Raw genomic sequence first — 23,216 nt, forward strand, 5'->3', positions numbered from 1 at the left:
GAGCAGGCTTTGAGGACACCTGGGCTGATGCCGTCTGGACCGGTTGCAGAATCTGACTCGAGGTTTGAAAGCAAGCTCTCCACCTTGTCAGGAGAAAAGGATACAGAGTCCAGGGACAGTTGGGTGCGACTGGGTAAAGTGGGTAGAGATAGTGATTGGTTTAGGACACAAGATTTAGCTGCAAACACCGAGTTTAGACATTCAGCTTTTTCACGTGTGGAATCAGCAGTGCGGCCATTTGAGGTAAGGGAGGGGATGGAGGGGGAACATACACCAGACACAGATTTGATTAAACGCCACCAGGATTTTGAGGAGGGAGAGAGGTTTGAGAGTTCAGACTTGAGATGAGAAAGATGTTGTTTTCTGGCTCTCCTGAGGGTAGATACACACCTGTTCCGAGCTTTGTGGAAAGAACTGAGATTGCCCTCAGTTGGGTTTGCTTTCCATGAGGCAAAGGCAAGTTGTTTCAGGACAACTGCCTCGCCACAAGCTTCAGTAAACCAAGGGCGGGAGGAAGGGTAAGACAACTGAACATGAGAGGGGATAAATCTGTGCATGAGGGAGAGCAAGTTTCTTTGAAAGAATTCCCAGGATGAGTTGATGTTTGAGAAAGTAGTGATAGGAGACCAGTCTGTAAGTTTGATGGCTGCTCGGAGACCCTGCCAGTCGGCTTGAGTGAAATGCCAGACTCGACGGCGGTGAGGTGGTTCTCTGATAACAGCCAGAGAGATGTCCACTTCAACAAGGACGTGGTCAGAAGAACCAATTGGAGCGAAGGAAGAGCAGCAGATATTGTCAGGGAAATTTGTCAAAACCAGATCCAGAAGAGATGGAGTATGATTGGTTGAGATCCGGGTCGGGAAGTTGACCGATTGAGTCAGTCCCAATGAGTCGCAGAAAGCTTTTGCTGAGGTGCCATGGCAGGTGAGAGAGGTACCCACACCTAGCCAACTGGTGTGATGACAATTGAAGTCACCACATAAGAGGAAGAGAGAGTTTGCATGAGAAGATAGAAGATGGTCCATGTTTTCGGATAGTGAGGTGTAGATGGAGTCATCACTGGTCAGTGGACGGTACAGTACACATATAAACATGAGGTGGGAGTGGAGGGGAAGCCGAAGCCAGAGGTATTCCTGGGGGTGTGGGGGAGTGAGAGCAGTGCATGGAGAGTGAGGAATAGAGTCTTTGATGAAGAGAGCAACACCGCCACCAGGACGAGGCTCAGGTCTGTCATACCGTAAGAGGGAGTAACCAGGGAGAGATACTTGGGAGTCAGACACGTCTTGGGAGAGGAAAGTTTCTGTTAGGCAGATAATGTCTGGTTTGTCAGTGGCAACCTGTATGGAAAGATCTGAAAGGTTTGAGCGAAGGCCCCGGATATTTGAGGTCCACACTTTTAATGAAGAGGAAGGGGAGGAGGCTTTGGGTGCAGGAGGTGGAGGGGGAGGGGGAGGGTAGGACAAGGGACGAGGGAGGAGGTAAGGAGGGTTGCTGAAAGAGTGTGGGGTATTGCAGAATAGCGAGGGGAGGGGGCCGAATGAGGAGGAGAAAAGGCTCTGTGGTGCTGGGGGAGAGGGGGGACAAGAGACAAGGAAGAAGGCAGTTGAGGATTTGAGGAGGTGGAGTGAAGAGATGGAGGCGAGAGGGCAGTGGAGGGAGGCAGGTTGGTGGATGAGAGGTGGGGCAACTTAGAGAAGGAAGAGTGAGGGGGATGAAAGGTGGGAGAAAGGTGAGGGGGGAATTTTTGAGAGAAGTGAGAGGGAGGCTTGGAGGGAGAAGAGTGGGATGGTTGCTTTGAGAGTGAGAGTGAGGGGTGAGGAGGGTGAGTTGGCACTGAAGTTGGAAAAAAAGAATGGTTGATGGAAAGCGAGCATCCATGGCAAACTGTGGTTTTTAAAAGTTTTAGGTCAGAGATGCGATTTAACACAATTCTTGATGGATGCAATGAAGGCGAATTCAGAGAATGGAGAGAAGAACCGCTGTAATAGTTGGATTTTTTAGGCAAGGAATGAAGGAGAGCTCGAAATGAGAGCAGTCTGTTAAAAATAGCAGAAGAGTAGTGCATTGTGAAACAGTAAAGAGTACCACATGTGTGAGAGAGGAAGATGAAGCATTATAAGATCCTTTTTGTTGTTAATATTAATGTATGAGAGAGTTCAACAGATTAGGTCATGGAAGTGTAAAAAAAATAAAAAAAAAAATAAAAAAAAAAAAGAGGAAGAAGACGCGGAGGAAGTTCGGAGGAAGTTCAGAGGAAGAAGAAGCAGAATCGGGAGAAGGTGAGCGTGTTGTTGTTGTTGGGTATATATATATATATTTTTGTTGTTGTTGGGTATATATATATATATTTTTTTTTTGTTGTTGTTGTTGTTAATATTAATGTATGAGAGAGTTCAACACTTTAGGTCATGGAAGTGTAAAAAAAATCGAGGAAGAAGACGCGGAGGAAGTTAAGAGGAAGAAGAAGAAGCAGAATCGGGAGAAGGTGAGCGTGTTGTTGTTGTTGGGTATATATATATATATTTTTTATTTATTTATTTTTTTTTGAGATAAGAAAGAGATTAGTTGGGAGAATGGGGAATGTTTGGAAAGTGGAGAGGATGAAAATTGAAGGTAATGGGGAGGATAGAAATTGAAGGTAATGGGGAGAAAAAAACAACAAAAAAACGATCGAACACCGAGTGGAACCGGTAGGCCTCAAGCCTAGGCCTAGGCCTCAGACACCAGGTAAGAACGTCGACAAAAATACTCACAAAATAGCACGATTTTTGAAACAAAACCGAACTAGGAACACACAGTAACATGTAGGTGAGAAAATTGACTTTTGTAAGTACTTACGTGTGTGTGTGTGTGTGTGTGTGTGTGTGTGTGTGTGTGTGTGTGTGTGTGTGTGTGTGTGTGTGTGTGTGTGTGTGTGTGTGTGTGTGTGTGTGTGTGTGTGTGTGTGTGTGTGAGATACCTGCGTGACTAAGTTGTTCTTGTTGCTTCGTGGGAATGCTTATAATTATAAGGTTTTGGCTCGAATCGTACCTTTTAAACATTTTGCTGAAAATCAAGAAAAACGATGAGATTATTCCTGCCACCTCTTCTCTCTGTGTGTGTTTATCCGTTCCACATCCACCTTCTCCCCCCGAGCGGCTTGGAAGATCGTAAAGGGATGGCTCGGGCCGGCAGCAGTGAGCATGCTCAAGTTTGTGGGTCGTCAGGACATTTCCGATGACATCGACTCTCAGCGGCTTCCCCTGCACATGGGTGGCTCGGTGTGTGATTGTGCCAATTTGATCGACCGAAATGTGTCACGTGTCCACAGTTTCTGACATGATAGCATTGTTTGGTACACCTTGGTCTGCATGTACACTGTATTACATCTTGCCGGCTCATCCCAGATGGTCATTCCGAAAGCAACACGAGGACAAGTTTGTCCGAGTTTTGCATATATTATGCCAATCTTTTTCTGTCTTTGTTTATTTATTTTGCAAGGTGAATCACTACCTGTGCTCGAGTTAATCACCGAGAAAAATGGTAAAATCAAAGTGCCATGTGCTCAGATGGGAACATCAAACAGGACCAACCCGTAATATTCATGTGCCCTGGCAAATATTCAAGCTTGTGATATCAAACTATCTCTCTTCTTCCGCAACCTTTATGTATCCCGCCAGGACATGTTCAGGTACACGTACCCAACTCTGTCGGATGAGGAAACCTTCAGCTCCCCAGCAATAACTCCAGAGGATGAAGAATTGAATGACAAGAAGAATGAGGACCCATTCCTTTCAGACATCAGTACAACGGATTCTGACAGATACTGTGTTACTGTTTTGCCGGTTGTAGACACCTTCAGTAAGATGTGTTGTGTACATGGAGAATAATGCTTTGATGAGCCCCCGATGGACTTATTCCGAAACGGGGGCTTATGGATCTGGTCTCGATTTTTGTGTCCACGCGTACTTGCGTCCGCGACGATATCTTTGACATGTCTGGACTGATTTTATTCGTACTTGGCACAAAGAAAACACATGACTGTATACATACACACATCATTTTGTTCCACGATGCGATCAAAGATGGCCAACTGGTGGCCATTTTAGTTGTAAAAAACATCAATAAATAAACCGACGCCGAACACGTCCTCAACCATTTCTAGGTCAGGCATTTACCAATCTTGTTCAAACTTGGCACACAGATAACGAATGATGGCTCACATATGCATGTCTTTTTTTTCTTTTTTTTCCCAAGATCAGATCCAAGATAGCCGACTGGTGGCCATTTTGTTACTGAAATGTGTCCCCAACCATTTCTCAGACATTCATGGTCCGATTTTGTTCAAACTTGCCACAAGCACAGTGCATGATGGCGTACACGTGCACCTCACTTTATTTTGCGATCGGATTAAAGATGGCCGACTTGTAAATTGGTGGCAATTTTAGCTGAACATAAATATGGGCTTGCCCTTTAACTTGATTGTTCGAGCGTTCGCTCCGAGTCTGTGAGCTCAGTGGTTTAAACCCTTGCCGAGTCGTAACGAAGGCTTTATAAAATGGTACGTGCTGCTTCCTTGTTTGACGTTCAGCATTCAAAAGGTGAAAAGCACATACGATGCTCAAAGGTTGGCTTCCATGGGGAGGAGGAAATTCTTTCTGAGGAGGTGCCCCGCTGGTTTTGTTGAGAAAGGTGGCGCCATTGTTGTGACGTCTCTGGTACCCATTGTGCTCTGGGAAGTGACGACACTTCTCCCAAGCTCAGTGGTTGGGTTTGTATTTTCTAACATTTCTGTGTTGTATCTGGTGTATGCGTCTGTGTCCATGAGTTCTTTGAGTTGCGTCGTTGCCAACACAAATTTTCTTTGATAATTGTCAGGAACGTACAGAAAGCTTGAATTTTTGTTGCCGTTTCTCCCGACCCATGGCTCATCTTGAATGTACTTTGATTGCGTAAAGTGAAAGGTAACTCGTATAAACCAGATAAACCGACGCACTCCACCTGAATTCTGCCAAAATTATTTTTGGGGATTTTAATCGGTGCAGGTCAGACACCGTGTTGCCCATGTATGAACAGTATGTTCAGCAAACCGCACGGAATGGTGTAACGCTGGATTCATGCTCCTCTAACATTCCTCTAACGCTCCTCTAACGTGCGTATTCAACAATGGCTTGTCCTCAGCTTGGAAACTCCAAGCCACAACGTTCTTTTAATTCCTTCATATTAACAGAAACTAAAAAGGTGTGAGGATGTTACGGAGGAATGGCGTTTGGAGCACAGACACCACCGAGGAGGTGTGAGTGTGTTTCAATTGTGCAGATCGGAGTCGGTGGATGAGATGGTGCCCGTTACCTCTGAGTACATGAAGTTCTGGGTTAATTAGACAATCCCTTGTAAAGTTATCAAAATATAACTGAATTATAAGCCATGGAGTTCCAAGGAGCTGAAGGACTTGATCAAAAGAGGGAAGCATTCTCAACCTAGAGGGGGAGCACTCGGTAGAGTGCAAAACCTCCGCTGCCAATACTGCTGAGTCACTTCAGTGAACCTGATATCCTTTTCATTGTAGGTAAAAACGGATCAGACTCTACTGAACCACGATTGAATATACTAAACGAGATCGACGCGCATGTAGAAATGCCAAAAAAAAAAAATCGAATTTTTTTTTTTTTTTAAAGTGCAAAATTTCGAAGTTTTTTTTTTTTCTGTAACAAATTTTTTGGGGGGTTGGAAATCACTTAAAACATGAAGAAATGCAAAAACAACAATTCAAATATTTTTCAAAATGGCCACCATAGCGGCCATATTGGACTTTGGACCAAGTCCAAAATCTAATGGCATGATCCTTGGACCATACCTAATCCCCCCCACCAAGTTTTGTCGAAATCCGTCCAGGAGTTTATCCGTAATACTGTTCACAAACAAGCAGTCATAGACTGGTACTTACGAAATCGTCAACTTGACCTCTGACCTTGTCTAATAAAAGCTGTCTCTCGAGAAGGGAGCGACGCAAACCAGAAGTTTATATGATGATTCTGTACCAGACCATCAAAAATCGAATGTTTGACCTCACTGTGACCTTCACCTTTGACCGATTTTGACCAAAATCTAATCAGCGCTAGACATCACCCTCCTGAATCACGTGGTGCAATTTGACATTGGTAGCTTCTTCCCTTCTCGAGTTATTTTGCCTACAAAGAAACACACAAACAAACAAGCAGTCATAGACTGGTACTTACGAAATCGTCAACTTGACCTCTCACCTTGTCTAATAAAAGCTGTCTCCAGAGAAGGTAGCGACGCAAACCAGAAGTTTCTACGATGATTCTGTACCAAACCATCAAAAATCGTAACGTCGACTGAAGCAAAAATCTCCATTTCTCGACGCAATTATTTTATATTATTTTATCAAAGTCACAAAACCGTAATATTCGGCCATCCACCAACCATCTTTACATAATCCGACGGCTTAACGAGTCAGGCATGCGACAATAACCTTTATTGGGATAAAAATTACTTTTAAACACCATCTTTATCGAAAACACCGTCAGCGCGCACACGGAAAACCTTTACGTGATCAACGACGCTTCTTCTCCAGAGCGCTGCACCATGTGACGACCCGTGATGCGGCGAGTGAAATTTTTTTATACAATCTTAAAACGTCTCCAAAAATCCAATTTTTACCAGAATTTCGACAACTGAGTTTTAAGCGTCCTAAGCGATTGCAAAAACCGAAGACAAAATTAAAAACGAAGTTAAAACGAACTTGTAACGTCGACCGAAGCAAAAATACTCCATTTCTCCACATGAATTTACGGAATTATGTTTCACTTCACTGTGACCTTGACCTTTGACGATTTTGACCAAAATCTAATCAGCGCAAGCCACCACCCTCCTGAATCACGTGGTGTAATTTGACATTGGAAGCTTCTTCTGTTCTTGAGTTATTTGGATGTTTGACCTCACTGTGACCTTGACCTTTGACCGATTTTGACCAAAATCTAATCAGCACTAGCCATCAGCCTCCTGAATCACGTGGTGTAATTTGACATTGGTAGCTTCTTCCGTTCTCGAGTTATCTGTACCAAACCATCAAAAATCGAATATTTGACCTCACCGTGACCTTGACCTTTGACCAATTTTGACCAAAATCTAATCAGCACTAGCCATCACCCTCCTGAATCACGTGGTGTAATTTGACATTGGTAGCTTCTTCCATTCTTGAGTTATCGTGCCTACAAACAAACAAACAAACAGAAATGGAAGGCATCAATATACTTACGAAATCTTAAGATTTCTTAAGTAACAAACAAGCAGTCATAAACTGGTGCTTACGAAATCGTCAACTTGACCTCTGACCTTGAAAAATAAAAGCTGTCTCTAGAGAAGGTAGCGACGCAAACCAGAAGTTTCTACGATGATTCTGTACCAACCCATCAAAAATCGAATGTTTGACCTCACTGTGACCTTGAGCTTTGACCGATTTTGACCAAAATCTTATCAGCACTTGCCCTCATCCTCCTGAATCACGTGGTGTAATTTTACATTGGTAGCTTCTTCCGTTCTCAAGTTATCGTGCCTACAAACAAACACACACACAAACAAAAAACAAGCAGTCATAGACTGGTACTTACGAAATCGTCAACTTGACCTCTGAGCTTGTCTAATAAAAGCTGTCTCTTGAGAAGGTAGCGACGCAAACCAGAAGTTTATGCGATGATTCTGTCCCAAACCATCAGAAATCGAATGTTTTGGATGTTTGAACTCACTGTGACCTTCACCTTTGACCGATTTTGACCAAAATCTAATCAGCGCTAGCCACCACCCTCCTGAATCACCTGGTGTAATTTGACATTGGTAGCTTCTTCCGTTCTCGAGTTATCGTGCCGACAAACAAACAAATAAACAAATGTCACCCGCAGGGTGACCCGTATCTTGCCAAAAGGTGACCACGTGTGACTTCTTTGAGGCCACACTGAGGTGAACAGAGCTGCTATCCACCAGGAGCAACTCCTTGAGGAATATCTGCCAACGAGAGATTCCGATGAGAATCGTTCTGCAGAGTAACCATGAAAAATATGCTTTTGCCTCATAACGTCACCAAATGACGTCATAATGACTCAAGCTTGACATATCTAGAAAGCACTCATCGAGGTGTTCAATTTGAGGTACTACACGATATGGTTCCTAAAACTTGAAAATTTGACCTTGGGGTCAAATATGTTTGACCTTCGGCGTGAACCATGAAGGTCAAGGCCAATCGCCACCAAAAATTAATCAGCTGAGCGCCAGAACATGAACGATATTCCCATGAAGTTTGAAGACGATCCGATCAAAATTACTCAAAAAATAAGGGTTTTGTCGACTCCCCTGATTTGCGACAAAGTGACCTTGACCTTTGACCTTTGACCTTGACCTTCAAAATTTTGTGCACTGAAAGGGACCTCTATAGGCCTCTGATATGCGAAGTTACAAAAATTTCCAATGATAACTGTGCTCTGCAGAATTTTTTATACGTGATTACAGACAAAAAATACAAACAAACAAAAAAAAAAACATACAAGCTGACTAACATATCTTGCAAAAACTTCGTTTTGGAAGAGAAAAATATACCAATGTCACCCGCAGGGTGACCCGTATCTTGCCAAAAGGTGACCACGTGTGACTTCTTTAAGGTCACACTGAGGTGAACAGAGCTGCTATCCACCAGGAGCGACTCCTTGAGGAATATCTGCCTTCGAGAGATTCCGATTAGAATCGTTCTACAGAGTAACCATGAAAAATATGTGTTTGCCTCATAACTTCACCAAATGACGTCATAATGTCTGAAGCTTGACATATCTAGAAAGCACTCATCGAGGTGTTCAATTTGAGGTACTACACGATATGGTTCCTAAAACTTGAAAATTTGACCTTGCGCTCAAATATGTTTGACCTTTGGCGCGAACCATGAAGGTCAAGGCCAATCGCCACCAAAAATTAATCAGCTGAGCGCCAGACCATGAACTATATTCCCATGAAGTTTGAAGACTATCCGATCAAAATTACTCAAAAAATAAGGGTTTCGTCGACTCCCCTGATTTGCGACAAAGTGACCTTGACCATTGACCTTGACCTTCAAAATGTTGTGCACTGAAAGGGACCACTATAGGCCTCTGATATGCGAAGTTACAAAAATTTCCAATGATAACTGTGCTCTGCAGAATTTTTCATATGTGATTACAGACAAACCAAAAAAAAACAAAAACATATGAGCTGACTAACATATCTTGCAAAAACTTCGTTTTGGCAAGATAAAAAAAATAGAAATCCAGAACTGCATTTTCACAACTAATTATTACAATCAGGGCTCAGGTAATCAACAAAATAATCAAGGGAGAAACAAAAACGTGTCTGAACTGCAAATCCTTACGATACAGCTCTGCTGAGCTAGTTGTTTGGTCAAGACTTTTCTGCGACTCTCAACTTTCCATACCCAATGTGAGTAGTTGTACCATCATGATTGCTTTGCTTTAAGATGGAATTTCGGGTGGGGGTTAATCGGTCACTTTGTCGCGGCCATGTATACTCCTGATTACAAGTCAAAACAAAGGAAGGCAAACTTCTGAATTTGATGTTTTTGCGCTCTTGGTCGACGTGAAATTTGTGGAAAAGTTTGCCAGATGTTCATTTATTCGAGCATGGTGACAAAAAGATGGCAGGAAAGCTCTGGTTTATGCCATGAGGCTCGTGCTGCCGTTACCAGAAGCCAAAAGGAGGAGGCATTTGGTGGACAGCACGGCGAGTCGGGTTAGCACACCGCAAAAGTGTTCTGGTAAAAGTCTGGTACTACCACCAGGACGCTGGACAGCACGTATGGGATACACACCAACCCTGTTGCCACTTGTACCGGCAATGACTTCACTGTCGCACGCTGCCGTTCCCGAGCCCACAAAAGTGGAAAAAGTATGCACAGGTTCACTGCTGTGGAGCTGAAAGCTCTTTTGATGAAAAACTCGCCACGCAAGCAGCTGATGATGATCCATTGAGCTGCTCAGCAAAGTATCGCTATCCAGAGCCTGAAAAACAAAACAAACAATAACAAGTCCATAAACCAATCACTCCAACACACAAATGGTGCTGCAACATGATGCCTCTGCACAGATACCTTTACTTTAAGAATGTCTCCATCGTGCGCCTGCCAGGATCAAAGCTGTAGGCCCGTGCCTACATCCAGAACCACAATGATCCCAGACGAGAATGCGGCACTGACCCATACACCTTGTGGGCTCACTGCAAGCGAGCGCACACGACCCCACCCACTTCCCACCACTAAAGAAAACTCGGGGTGCGTGTGCGACAGAGGTTTGTAGAAACAATGAGTATCCGTAATCTATTGCACGTAATCACATTGTTCCATGGACCACCTCGGTGATCAATTTGCTCATCGTTAGTGTGAGGTGGTCGATATGTTAAAGGGGCAGCTTCTCTGCCATACCTGAAGTCCTGGCTTGCGTGTGTCCACAAAACGAAGCATGTAGTCGGAGGTGGCAATGACAAGGCCCGGTTGGGGTGCAGGCAACACTGACACGGTATTGATTGAAAACTTCAAATCGGGAGCCTCGTACGTGGAAACGGTGGCTCCTGAGTGAACATCAAACAGGGATGTGAAATTCATTCACAAAATATATTGCTGCAACATTGGTGCAACAACAGGGTTCACACAGCCATGGAAGACCAAATTTCCAGGAGTTTTGGAGGACATTCAATGCAAATGTTTCATGAAACAAGTGACAATGGAATAAACCACAAGAATAAGAATGAAACCTTGTTTGTTTGTTTGTTGTTGTTGTTCCATCAAATGTTTCGGAAACTAGAAACACCTGCTCCCTCCAGGAGCAGCCTGGGGGATGGGTGGGGGGTTAGTCGGGGAGGTGGGGCAACTATATATTGTGCCGTGGTTAGGCCGAAGTCACATTTGCTCGACGGCGAGGATACGGCGGCCGTACACCCTCTGAATTGACAGAAACGTGCGGCGGCCGCAGAGTTTCTGAGATGGCCTCAGGGTGGCCCTACGCCGTAAGGTTATATTTTACAGGCCGTAGGGTCGCCATGGAATTATAACGCGGAGTTATAACTATTTTCATTTCTACGTTCGCCGGAGCAATTCGACAAGCCGAAAAAAAAAATGGTAAAAACAAAAAAGAACTCACTCGTTATTGTCCGTCTGGCCGCACGTTCGCCTTAGGGCCCCCTTGCGGTCGCCTTGAAAATTCTATGGCCGCCGCAGGAACGCCCTAAGGTCACCAAATCATCAACATCATCAAATCAAATGTGCGACATCAAATCAAAGACCGTACAGCACCCCCACGTTTTCGGTCTCCACAATTTATAAATATGCCGTGCGGCTACCCGAAAAATAAAAACAAATGTGACTGCTACATTGTGTGACCGTGGAAATACTGCGGCCGCCGTAAAATTGCTCGTGGCCGTAGATTTTGTAGACCCTACGGCCGCCGTGCCAAATGTGACTTTGGCCTTAATAATCCCCCGTCTGCAGCAGGGGTTAGTGAACTACTTGCACTGTGGCACATGTCAAGGGCAAAAATTTGTAAGTAGTCTCCCCCTCACAGGGGGGTGGGTTTGTGCCCATAAGCTGACCCTGGGTACGACCGACACGTATGCAAAATTTGGTGGGAACTGGCCCAGCCCTGTTTTGTTTTTTTCTTATGATGTTCAGATCTACAGACAAGCAGGCTCTACAGACAAACAGTATCAGGTACTGTTTCACCAATTTTAGTTGGTCTGCCAATTTTCTGTCTGTGTAATACACAAAATTATTATGATCTCCTGAGTTGATTAGGCCAATTAACTACAAAAAAAATCCGGAAGAATTCCCATGTTTTAAACGCACACCATGTTAACGTTTATAGAGCCGCTTAAGAGGTCCTTCCACGGCATGGCATTCCAATTACAAAATAAATATCAAAAACAATAACATTGTAACAAAGCATATATTAATGAATACATATAATATTGTTACATTTGTGGTTGTGGGGAGGGTGGTGAGACATTGCCATAGAACAGATAGGAATGTATAGAGTGGCATGGATGGTCTGTGTAAGAGTAGTTGGCCAATCTGTATGTAAGAAGTAAGGACATGTCAGCTTAAGGATTGTCTTGTTTGCATGTGCACCAAACAGGGGGTGGTGCATAGTAATAGTTAATTAGGGATTATTGTTCACGAATTATGCATATAACCCCTTTGTAATGTCCCACCGGGTGGTGTAGCAGGCAGGTATGCTACAAGGCTGTGAGAAGACAAATGGAACTTTGGACCAATGGGCTCACAAGTTGTATAAATCATGCCAAAGAAGTAAAAGTTGCTTCAAATTAATCCAAACCTCCAGGAAAATTGTAATTTTTTTTCAATTAGATAAAAAAAAATTGAACCCAGTTTAACCGGGCAGTGTATAAGGCAACAGACAGCTCCCGAATTACACCCGACTTTTGGGTCACCGAAATAGGTGACCCTTATTGTCAGTAATTCTGTCTGTTTTTCATCAGCATAATTGGTAGTAAATGTGGGCAGATTTTGACCAAACTCGGGTGGTAAGTACATCTTATGACCGAGTGCTTTGGAAATTGTGATGGTTGCAAGGGACGCTTTGGTTCCCCAGCAACAGCCGAAAAATCTTCAAAATCGGTACCGTTCACGTGAAATCAATTCCGAAAGCCATTATCCCACGTAGGCTTATGAAATTTGGCATGCATCATCTACAGGTGATGCTCTACCAAATATATTCCGTTTTTTGTGATATATGGAATAGTTTACCTGCAGCACCCCCTTCAAATGGGGTATGCCCGAAAATTGGCGAAAATTCAAGGTTCCCTCACGAGCGACCAGGTGAGTGCATTGATCCGAATGAAACTTTGCAGGTTCAACGCACTACAACTTTGCCTCAGGACATATTAACCAATATTGCTTCGGTCAGGGGTAAAAGGTCAATTTGTGCAAAAATCGATAATATGCGAGAGCTGGAGGTGCCTTCGCGCCAAATGCTACTCCTCCTCGGGTTATGGTCAGATGGTCATGAAAATTCACACTTATCATCTGGAATACATTGTGCACAAACAATCGAGCTGGATTTTTGATTTATATCTTTGTTCACCCACAGCACCCCCTCGAACTTTGGGGATTTCCGATATCAAACCGCATTTTCGGTGCTTTTCATTCAAATTGATACCGAGTAGTTATCAGGAGATGGAACTCGATGAGATTTGATATGCATAATCTTAAGGTGATTCTCTATCTGCTATTTGACATCCATTTTGTTCTATATCATATAGTTTCCAAATGGCAACCCTCTCAACTTGGGTGTCCGAGGGCCATTGAGCATTCCCGCTGAAAATTCAAAGTGCACTAGCTCCAAGACGGTTGAACCGAATCGAATGAATCTTTACATGCTTATAGACTGAAATGAGTACTTCAACTTTGCTCATTTGCATCATGACCTATCTCGAGTAGGCCAAAGGTCAAGAAGTGCATTTTTCGGGCGAAATTTCACTTTCAAGGCACCCTTGCTCCTCCAGGGATTAACCGATACGAATGAAAGTTCATAGGTACATAGTACACAATGAGAACTACAACTTTGCTTCAGGACATATTGACCTATCTCGGGTATGTCAGGGGTCAAAGGTCAATGAGTGCATTTTTCAGTCAAAATGATCATTCAAAGCCCCCTTGCTCTGACACGGGTTAACCCATATGAATGAAAGTTCATAGGTGCATAGTACACAATGAGTACTACAACTTTGCTTCAGGACATATTGACCGATCTCGGCTAAGTCAGGGGCCAAAGGTCAACGAGTGCATAGTTCGGGCAAAATGACCATTCAAAGCCCCCTTGCTCATACACGGGTTAACCGATTTGATTGCAATTTCGTAAGTACTTAGTACTAGATTAACTCAGATCAGGGGTCAAAGGTCATCGGATGCTCGGCGACCCATGGCTGCCTACCGGCTTGTTTTATTATTGGCTGTTAAAAAATATGTTGCGATATCTTTGCTTTAAAAAAAAAAAAAATATGATGATTGATTTTCGTTTCACCAGGCTTCGTTGGTATTTGACAGTAGGGAACCAGCAATCTCAACATGTGTGCCTGGGAATCATTTAAAAGGCATGGCGAAAGGCAATTCGGTGTGGCAAGATCTAAATATGTTTGTACATTAACTTAGTACGGAGCAGTGACTGAGGTATCGACATGCTTCCTTCCATGTCCGCTTAATTTTGTCTAACAGTCTTATTCTCATTTTAAAGAAGTTGAAGAGAGGGGAGAGGGCAGCAAGAAGTCTTTATTTTTCTTTCTTAATATTTAATATGATAAAAGAGGATTTATTTTTGTTCCCAGAAAAAGGAAGAAAATTGATTCATACCGGTATCATACATATTTCTTGTGGATTAGTGGCCCCAAAAAGGGCCGTTTGCATTTGATGAAGCTTTTCAGCTAAACCCCAAGAACTCCTCGTCAATACTTTCCTCGTCAAAGATGGCAAGTAACTCCTTATGCGAATCAGGGAAGAGTGAGTCCACATCGCTGTCACCGTCATTTTCAGCCTCCTCCGTCCAAATGATGTCGTCCTCTGTGCCGTCCATGTTGTTGGAGATGCAGCATTTCAGAAATGCTCGCTTGATGATGTCCGACGGCATCTCCTCCCACACCTTGATGATCCAGCCGCAGATCACCGGAAGGTCGATCTTTCTCATCCTCCCGATGAACACCGGCAGTCTCCCAGTGAACATCACGCTCACCCAATGTATCGACGGGAGTAATGGTGAAAGTTCAACCAAGATGCATGTGGCCAATGCTCGTCAGAATCGGGGTTGAAAATCCCGGTGGGAAACACGGCACAAAATGTTGATTTTCCAACTGATGAAAATACCAAGTCCGGGAAATAGGAAAGGTCATCTGTGGTGATTCCACCGAGATGCAGCTGATGTTCCTCGAAACATCGGTCGAATACAAAGGCCTGTGAAGTAAGAAAGTTTGTCTGGTCACCGCGAGTAATCCACGGGAAGCGATTTAGGAACCGTCAATAGAAATGAGGGAAAAAACGAAAACCAAAGGGAGCCAAAATAACCGAGCAGCACTGGTACATCTTAAAGCTTCACCATCCCACGTGGCCCCTCGCTCTCGTGAGGTTCTTCTTCTTCCTTTTAAATCCATTTACTGCCCTCGTATAGAAAAGCAATCGGGGTTGATTGGTTGTTCCTAGTTTTTAACCACGCCCCGCTATCCAGCATTTGCGAGCATGGAGTCAGCACGCAAGGAACAAGCTTGGTGGATTCATTCTGCCTGCATCGGATGTTCATGTAGAAAATGATTCATGTAAAAAGATAGTCGCCACTTCAAGTCCCTCGTCTATCCACCCCTTCTGCTGCGCACGAACAATGATGCCGGCTGGAAACATCAGTAGTTCACATGGAAATCTCCATGATTAGCACGGCACTAAACATAAAGAGCGTTTTCATTGAGTATGAGGCTTTAACAGTTGTATTGTTGATGAAATGTAATTCATCGAATGACATCCAAGTGGGAGGAACAAACACTAAAGGCGTACACGAGTTTCCAGGCTGGGTTTTCCAGCAAGAAGCCACTCCCAGCAGGCAATAGCCGTCTCCATCCCGATCCCAGAAAACATACGGAGCGGGGCCCAGCACAGGTGATGCAGCAAGCAAGAATCGCTTTCTGCTCGGCACAAGAGAATATGGCTGTCTGAAACAACGAGAAACATTCAAACACACACACTTATGCCATGCAGGTGCGAAAGTCGAGTGAAACCTTACCCTTACTGCTGATGAGCCGAGCCGTAAGCTTGAACATAGACTTGCTGTAAGCCTCAGTGTTGCCGGATACGAGAGCCTCTTCCAAATGTGTGATCAGCAAATCGTTTAGATCTCCTGTTTTTCCAAGCCCCACGAACATCTCAACCATTCCAGAAACCTGCACGGAAATGAACATGATGAGCACAAGGCCATATTGCACAGTGAGCCACTGCGCGTCAGCAGGCCTGTAAAACCTACGGGAAGAATACAGAGTCCGTACCTCGCCAGCATATCTGTTGCGAAGGTTTAGGGATGTCATGAAGTTCGAATAATCCTTCTTCACGCAGCTTGGTCTGTCTTGCAATAGAGAACTCTAAAACATATGATAAGAAATTGCAGCTCAGCATGAAGATAGGAGGAAGGAACTGTTTCAAGAGAATACAAAGACCTTTTAATCAAAATGTATATGTGAATGATCACAAACTTGTGATCGTCTGCAGATATCTCACACCCTAAACAACATAAACTTGTCGCCATGTCAAATGCATATTTGGCATGAAAAAAATTGGAATCTTCACCACTCACCACCCTCTGTCTCATCCACTACCCTATTTCCTCCATTTCCTGGTATGAGCAGCATAAGCAGAATCAAGAACATCCTATTCTTCCCCATAAGTACATTGTATGCATTGAAACCCCAACTGGGCCAAACAGTCTCATCTTGAGAATTGAGAGCCTCCACCTGTCCTGCAACAATGCTCAACCCCACTTTGTGCTCAGTTCATAAACCGGTTTACTGGCTGCGTGACACCAAGACCCAAATCATTTGATGCAGACATTGGTGAAACAGTCTCGTTAATATATTGTTGTGCATGTTGTGGTTCTGTTGCTGGAACTAGATGCACAAGAATATCTCAGCAACCATTCTTTCTCCAAAAACGATTGGACTTGGATATATGGAAGATATGAACTATGATGGTTATTGTACAAGATAGCAATTGCTTAGCAGCCATCTTGATAATACAACTGAGTCGTTGTGGAATTGCTTGCATGATTACATAGGTACTTACGCCGAGTGTTACATTGTGCTTGTTGAAGCCAGCAAACTGCAGGACACTTTCAGTGGCCATAGCGAGCCCAGTGTGCTGTGACAGGCCGGCCGGCCAGTTCTGGTGTTTACTCAAGTACTCCTACCAGGAAATATGGACGTACATCAGCATGATGGCCTCTCAATGTGCATAAAACTCCTCTTGGACATTGCCTCTGACAATAGGCCTCTCAATTCTCAACCTCCCCAACCCAGTACCCTCCTTCCAAAAGAGCCTCCACAATCATTTTGTGCAATTGGAGTCAAAATTAAATCCAGTGCCGCTGGTGGTGGATTAGCAAATGTCCACCCTTGTAGGAGCCTTAAAGGAGTTGCCTCATACATCTAAATAGCTTGCCATTACAGTCCGTAACTGGTGGACCGTTCTGAAGGGGAAAGATGTGTCCCAAAGTATTGGATACCTGCAGGTGAGACTTGGTTACGGCTGGAGCCCATTTCATGGCTTCCTGCAGAATTCCAGCACAGCGAGCAGCAAAATCACGTACAATGCTCTGAATAGAAGGAAATATACAAGGGTTAGAGCATAGCATCCGACACAAAAAGGATCAAATTAAATAGGAAAACAGCTTCCAAAGACTACCAACAACAAAAGGAATTTCATCCATTCGTTTTTATTGGCCAGAGAGAGAACATTTAGTTTTCATTTAGGTCAAGGAATCCAATAAAACACATGAGAAGACTCATAACCTACATCTTCATGCTGAAATTTTAAAATATTGCTGTTTAACACTAATTTTCATAGAAACGTATCATAGTGATTTGCACCTAACCTTAATTCCTTAAATAATTGTGTTCATGCCACGAGAGCAGAAACCTGGTAAGGCTTGAATTTAGCACATTCTTGATGTTATTCATGCACCATTGTCATATAACTGCATCGCAAATTGTGTCAATGTAATTCATGTAATAAAACACAAACTCAGCACTAGCCCATGACCAAGTCCATGAACAGCTGAATGCAATGGTGAAAGGAGATGGGGCTGTCATAGGTGTCACAGAAAATGAAGCCTCCCGGACACGGTGGATGGTGGCAGGCCCAGAAACAGATAGACTTTTGACGGAGTTTGATGAAAAACATTCCATGAAAAAGAAGGACACAGATCGCCACCATGAACAGATACCGAGCGTGCAGAAGAAGTTCCTATCTCGAGTAAAGAGTGTCACTGATGTGATGGAGGAAATTGGAAACCCCTTTGCTGATACAAGTTCTGACCTCGACACGCTTGACACTAAAGTGATAATGCCTGCTCGTGTGGTGAATGCAGTCAGGTTGGTTGAGGACATCGGCAAAACACAATACCAGAAATTTGTTGCGGAGCATTTGAATGCCAATATCGCTGCATTCAATGACACCATTCATCAGAACAATCTACCCTTGTTAAATTCCAGTTCGGGAAAGAAACCTGAGAAATCCTCTTCCAAAATCTCCAACCTACACAATGATGTACATCTCTTCTCAAGGATATATATATATATATATATATATATATATATATATATATATATATATATATATATATATATATATATACATATATCATGCCAGGCTAGAGACAGTGATATGGATGCTTTCTTCAGACATGAAAATCATGCCTGGCCTCCATCATTGGCAGCGAATCGCATCATGCACCAATCAAGCAAATCAGACTTGATGGAATGTTTGGAATCATTGGTACCTCAAGCAGAATCTGTTCCAAAAGTGGATGTAAAAATTGTTGATGGCGCTGCCCTTGTGCACATACTCGATCAGAAGATGTCAAAAGCTTCTGTCAAAACTTTCAAGGACTACTCACAACTGGTGTTCCTGCCATATTTGGAACACATGCTCCAGGATGTTGTTCGTTTGGATGTGGTCTGGGATGTGAACAAGGAGGACAGCCTCGAGGCACAGACACGACAGAACCGTGGATCTGGAAACAATCTCAGAGTTGCCAACAACACAAACATATGCCTATCAACTGGAAGAATTTCCTGGGTTGCGATTCGAACAAAGAGAGTCTGTTCAAACTCCTAGTCAGTGCAATACAGGAGTTTCAACCCCCCCCCGAATGGAAGCTAGTCGTCTCTACACATGGCGAGAAAGTTGTTTCATCACCCATATCCAATCTCTCGGACTTGTCCTGCACTTATGAGTAAGAGGACACACGGCTCCTGTTTCATGCTTTCAATTCATTCAATCACCGATTCACCAAGCTGATGATACATGCTACGGATACCGATGTGGTGGTTATTGCAATTGCTGTGGCAAGTGTCTTAAAGGAGTGTGAAATATGGGTGGCATTTGGTCATGGGTCTAAAGTACGGTATATCCCCTGTCACCTGATTTCAGCTGAATTAGGTGATGATGCATCTTGGGGTCTTCTGTTTATGCATGCAATATCAGGATGTGATACTGTTTCTGCCTTCTTTGGAATTGGAAAGAAAACAGCTTGGGCGGTATGGCAAAGTATGCCTCAGCTTACACCTACTTTCGTTAGTTTATCTCGTGCTCCAGCTCAGATATCCCAAGACGATATGGACCAAATATAAAGATATGTTCTCTTGTATCAGCGAACATCTGCACTTTGCCATGTGAATGAAGCCAGGAAGCAGTTGTTCACTAATAACCGTAAGATGGAAAACATTCCTCCAACATTACATGCCTGAGAACAGCATGTGAAAAGGGCTGTTTATCAGGCAGGGCATATCTGGGGACAGTCACTTGTAGGAAAGGCCAATGTTCCATCACCAGATATATGGGGCTGGGAGAGAGTGAAAGATGATTTCCCCATGGACTCCATGCTGGTCTACTCTGCCAGAGGCAGCCAAAGGTTGTCAAGAACTGTTGAAATGCGGATGCAAAAAGGAATGCACTAAAAGATGCACTTGTGTCAAACAAATCTGCCATGTACACAGTTGTGTTTCTGCTCGGGACAGTGTAACAGAGAGTAAGAAGTAAATCTTGGCCATGTTAACACAACACTACAGTGACATAGTGACTGATTTGTTAGAGAAATTCGACAACATTTTAAATGGACACATATGTTGCACCCTTAGCACATGGTTTTCCTGGTTTTTCAATCATATAGTTCCTGCAGTATTGACAAATACATATTCTAAAGGAACTACATGTGTTGTACCTGATCATTCCATGGCTAAATAGTACAGAGTTAAGCCTGGCTACTGGAGCAATGGGAAACCCCTGGTGGTAATTCTTGGAACTTGTTCATGTCACTTTGTTGTGTGGCATAGGTGTCCCTTTAACAGAACGAATGACACACAATTGGATCCCTTCAACTCATAACAATTGTATTGTTGCCAAGATAGCAATCGGTGTGTGATTGGTTGTGATTGGTGCACTCACTTTTGATGTAGACTGTTGTAGGAAATTGCGCTCTGGGCGTTTAAATTTTTTTTTTTACAATAAAGATATATGTTGTCTTCACATGTGACCAATGACGTCATAACTGGAGAACTTTTTGTTCCTCATGCACGGGCGATCATACCTGTAAAGTTTCACCTCGATCTGTTCAGCTGTTTCAGAGAAGATTTTTGACGGTTTGTATGTTATAAACAATATGGCTGCTGAACCACGTCACCAATGACATCATCAATTTATTCCCCCCCCCCCATACAATTTAGCCCGAGATGACCCTCAAAATTTTTCACATTGATCGGATAAAGCATTGGACATATGCAATTATGATGTCACAACGAAGCCACCGATGACGTCATCAAAAACACATCAAACTTGTTTCCCATGAGTTCTTCACACACGCCAAGTTTCAATTATTTTCCATGGTCTGGTTTCGGAGATACAGGGATCCAAAGTTTTTCCTTTTTTTCCAACATAGTTGCCACACACCATGACCTATGACGTCATAATTATCATTAAAAACATTCCACATGAGTAGTCCCACCTGTGGTGAAAATTTTGTGTCAATCTGATAAGCAATTTATTTATTTATTTATTTATTGTATCCCTTGTCGAGGCTCGTATGGGAGCTCACACACAACGCACAGCAAGGGGGGCATGAGACGAGGGGCGGGAGTGGGAAGGAGAAAACTTTGGGGAACAGAGACATCAGGAGATCTGTGGAAGGGAGAGGGATGGGGCGAGGAACACGGGGTACACAAGATGGACATTACAGGGACTTTCAGGAAGGAAAGCAGGGAATTTGAAGGAGGTGGGTTTGGGATGGATTAACTGGGGTAGAAAATATTGAGGATTTGGATGGGGGACGATCAGAGGTGGTGGTGAACAGCTGTTTTGAAAGCCTGGTGGGAGGAATGGGATTGAACAGAGTGAGGAAGTTTATTCCAAAGGCGGGAAAAAAGAGGAATGAAAGAGTGAAGGTGAGCAGTGATTAGTGATTTTGGGAGTTTTACCAGAAGGGGGTTGTTGGCGGACCTTGAGCGCCCTGCGGAAATATGGTGGGGACAAATCACAGACTTGCGAGGAAGAGGCTCCAACTCCTCCACCAGGACGAGGCTCAGGTCTGTCATACCGGAGGAGGGAGTAACCAGAGAGAGATACCAGGGAGTCAGAGGAGGAGGGGGAGGAGGAGGAAAGTTTCTATGAAGCAGATTATGTCTGGTTTGTCAGTGGCAACCTGTGTGGAAAGATCTGTGAGGTTTGAGTGAAGGCCCCAGATATTTGAGGTCGACACTTTTAATGAAGAGAGAAGTGGAGGAGGCTTTGGAAGCAGGAGATGGGAGGGGAGGGGGAGGGGAGGAGAGGTAAGGAGAGTTGTTGAAAGAGTGTGAGGGATTGCAGAATAGCCAGGGGAGGGGGCCGGATGAGGAGGAGAAAAGGCTCTGTGGTGCTGGGGGAGAGGAGGGGGCAAGAGAGGGGTAGAAGGCAGTTGAGGATTTTGAGGAGGTGGAGTGATGAGATCATCGTTCGACCAACTCAAATCCTCAAATCAAAAAGAGGGCAGGGGGAGGAGGGAGATTTGTGGATGAAAGTGGGGAGGGGGAAACTTTGAGAAGGGTGAATGGGGAGAGTTGAGGGAAAAGAGTGTGATGGTTGCTTTGAGAGGGAGAATTGAGAGGGAGGGTTGAGAGGGGTGAGTTGAGAGGGAGGATTGAGAGGAGGGTTAAGAGGGAGGGTTAAGAGGGAGGGTTAAGAGGGAGGGTTGAGAGGGGTGAGTTGAGAGGGAGGGTTAAGAGGGAGGGTTAAGAGGGAGGGTTGAGAGGGGTGAGTTGAGAGGGATGAGTTGAGAGGAAGGGTTGAGAGGGAGGATTGAGAGGGAGGGTTGAGAGGTTAAGTTGAGAGGGAGGGTTAAGAGGGAGGGTTGAGAGGGAGGGTTAAGAGGGAGGGTTGAGAGGGAGGATTGAGAGGGAGGGTTGAGAGGGAGGGTTGAGAGGGGTGATTTGAGAGGGAGGGTTGAGAGGGAGAGTTGAGAGGGGTGAGATGAGAGGTAGGGTTGAGAGGGGTGAGATGAGAGGTAGGGTAGAGAGGGAGGGTTGAGAGGGAGGGTTAAGAGGAAGGGTTGAGAGGGAGGGTTAAGAGGGAGGGTTGAGAGGGAGGGTTGAGAGAGGTGAGTTGAGAGAGGTGAGTTGAGAGGGAGGGTTGAGAGAGGTGAGTTGACACTGAAGTTAGAAAAAAAGAATGGTTGATGGATTGTGATTATTTAAAGCAACTTGTTTTTATTTTAATTTTTCGGTCAGAAATGCGATTAAAGACATTTCTTGATGGATGTGATAAAGGTGAATTAAGAGAATGGAGAGAAGAAACCTTGTAACAGTTGGTTGGAGAGAAAACAGAAAATTAACACGTGCGGACGTTCGGACAACGGGAGAACATGATGTCACCGGCAACTTCGTCACCAGTGACATAAAAATCATTATCATATCCTTTCTCCATAATTTATTACCTCCACCACCGAAGGTTCAGGACGTGAACACCCAACGTGTCCAACAAGTTTCGTCCGAATCCGTCCACAACTTTATGAGATATCCTGTACACAAACAAACAGGACAGAAAGGGGAGAAAACATAAATAACCTCCTTCACCTCCTCGGTGGGGAAACTGCGAGTGATTGAATAACAATGACGTCCATGTGGAGTGCTCCCGACTTTGGTCCCTGAAGTGGTGCTTTGTTGGGGTTCGGGTCATTCACGAGGCCTCGCTTGCTTCCTTACAACTCTCTCTCTTTTACATCATCTGAGTGCTTTCCTCTCCCAGTCTTGATTGGTGGAACTTTTGAAACAGAAATGAAATTAATCAGTCTCGGCAGACAACCACCGCCACCATGTTGGTACACCCGTAACACCGCCACCATGTTGGTACACCCGTAGCACCGCCACCATGTTGGTACACCCGTAGCACCGCCACCATG

General features: G+C 44.1%; 2 protein-coding genes across 9 annotated transcripts in view; one reads left to right on the forward strand and one right to left on the reverse strand.

The window, feature by feature from the left end:
• LOC147007553 (uncharacterized) overlaps positions 1-5,715 on the forward strand; it is a 34,578-nt gene extending 28,863 nt beyond the window's left edge. For 2 of the 5 annotated variants that reach the window (XR_015054120.1, XR_015054121.1), the window contains exons 5-6: positions 3,136-3,260; positions 3,660-5,715. The gene's annotated coding sequence lies outside the window, so the exon portion shown is untranslated. Of the gene's footprint in view, positions 1-2,251; positions 2,486-2,515; positions 2,728-3,135; positions 3,261-3,659 lie in introns of those variants that run through there. The other 3 variants (XR_015054122.1, XR_015054123.1, XR_015054119.1) reach the window with 3 other exon arrangements.
• A 15-nt stretch (positions 5,716-5,730) lies between these two features.
• On the reverse strand, positions 5,731-23,009 carry LOC147007554 (phosphatidylinositol 4-kinase alpha-like). Of its 4 annotated transcripts, XR_015054118.1 has the most exons (9): positions 22,752-22,987; positions 21,262-21,371; positions 17,295-17,384; positions 16,856-16,975; positions 16,066-16,158; positions 15,807-15,963; positions 15,581-15,708; positions 10,457-10,602; positions 9,909-10,037 (listed from the first exon to the last, which is right to left on the reverse strand). XR_015054118.1 is itself a non-coding variant. In XM_085866898.1 (8 exons), exons 3-8 carry the CDS (start codon positions 17,331-17,333, stop codon positions 9,693-9,695), a joined length of 900 nt encoding a protein of 299 aa, XP_085723024.1. In that variant the 5' UTR covers positions 17,334-17,384; positions 21,262-21,371; positions 22,752-23,009; the 3' UTR covers positions 5,731-9,692. The 4 variants fall into 4 exon arrangements, 3 of the variants coding, with proteins under 3 accessions (XP_085723024.1, XP_085723025.1, XP_085723026.1); XM_085866898.1 differs by lacking the exon at positions 15,581-15,708 and having other exon boundaries at positions 5,731-10,037; positions 22,752-23,009; XM_085866900.1 differs by lacking the exon at positions 9,909-10,037 and having other exon boundaries at positions 10,443-10,602.
• Positions 23,010-23,216: the final 207 nt, after the last annotated feature.

This window comes from Eptatretus burgeri, unplaced genomic scaffold (assembly GCF_056783735.1).
Source record: "Eptatretus burgeri isolate ZD-2024b unplaced genomic scaffold, Ebu_testis_v1 Ebu_testis_scaffold_112, whole genome shotgun sequence".
Lineage (NCBI taxonomy): Eukaryota > Metazoa > Chordata > Myxini > Myxiniformes > Myxinidae > Eptatretus > Eptatretus burgeri.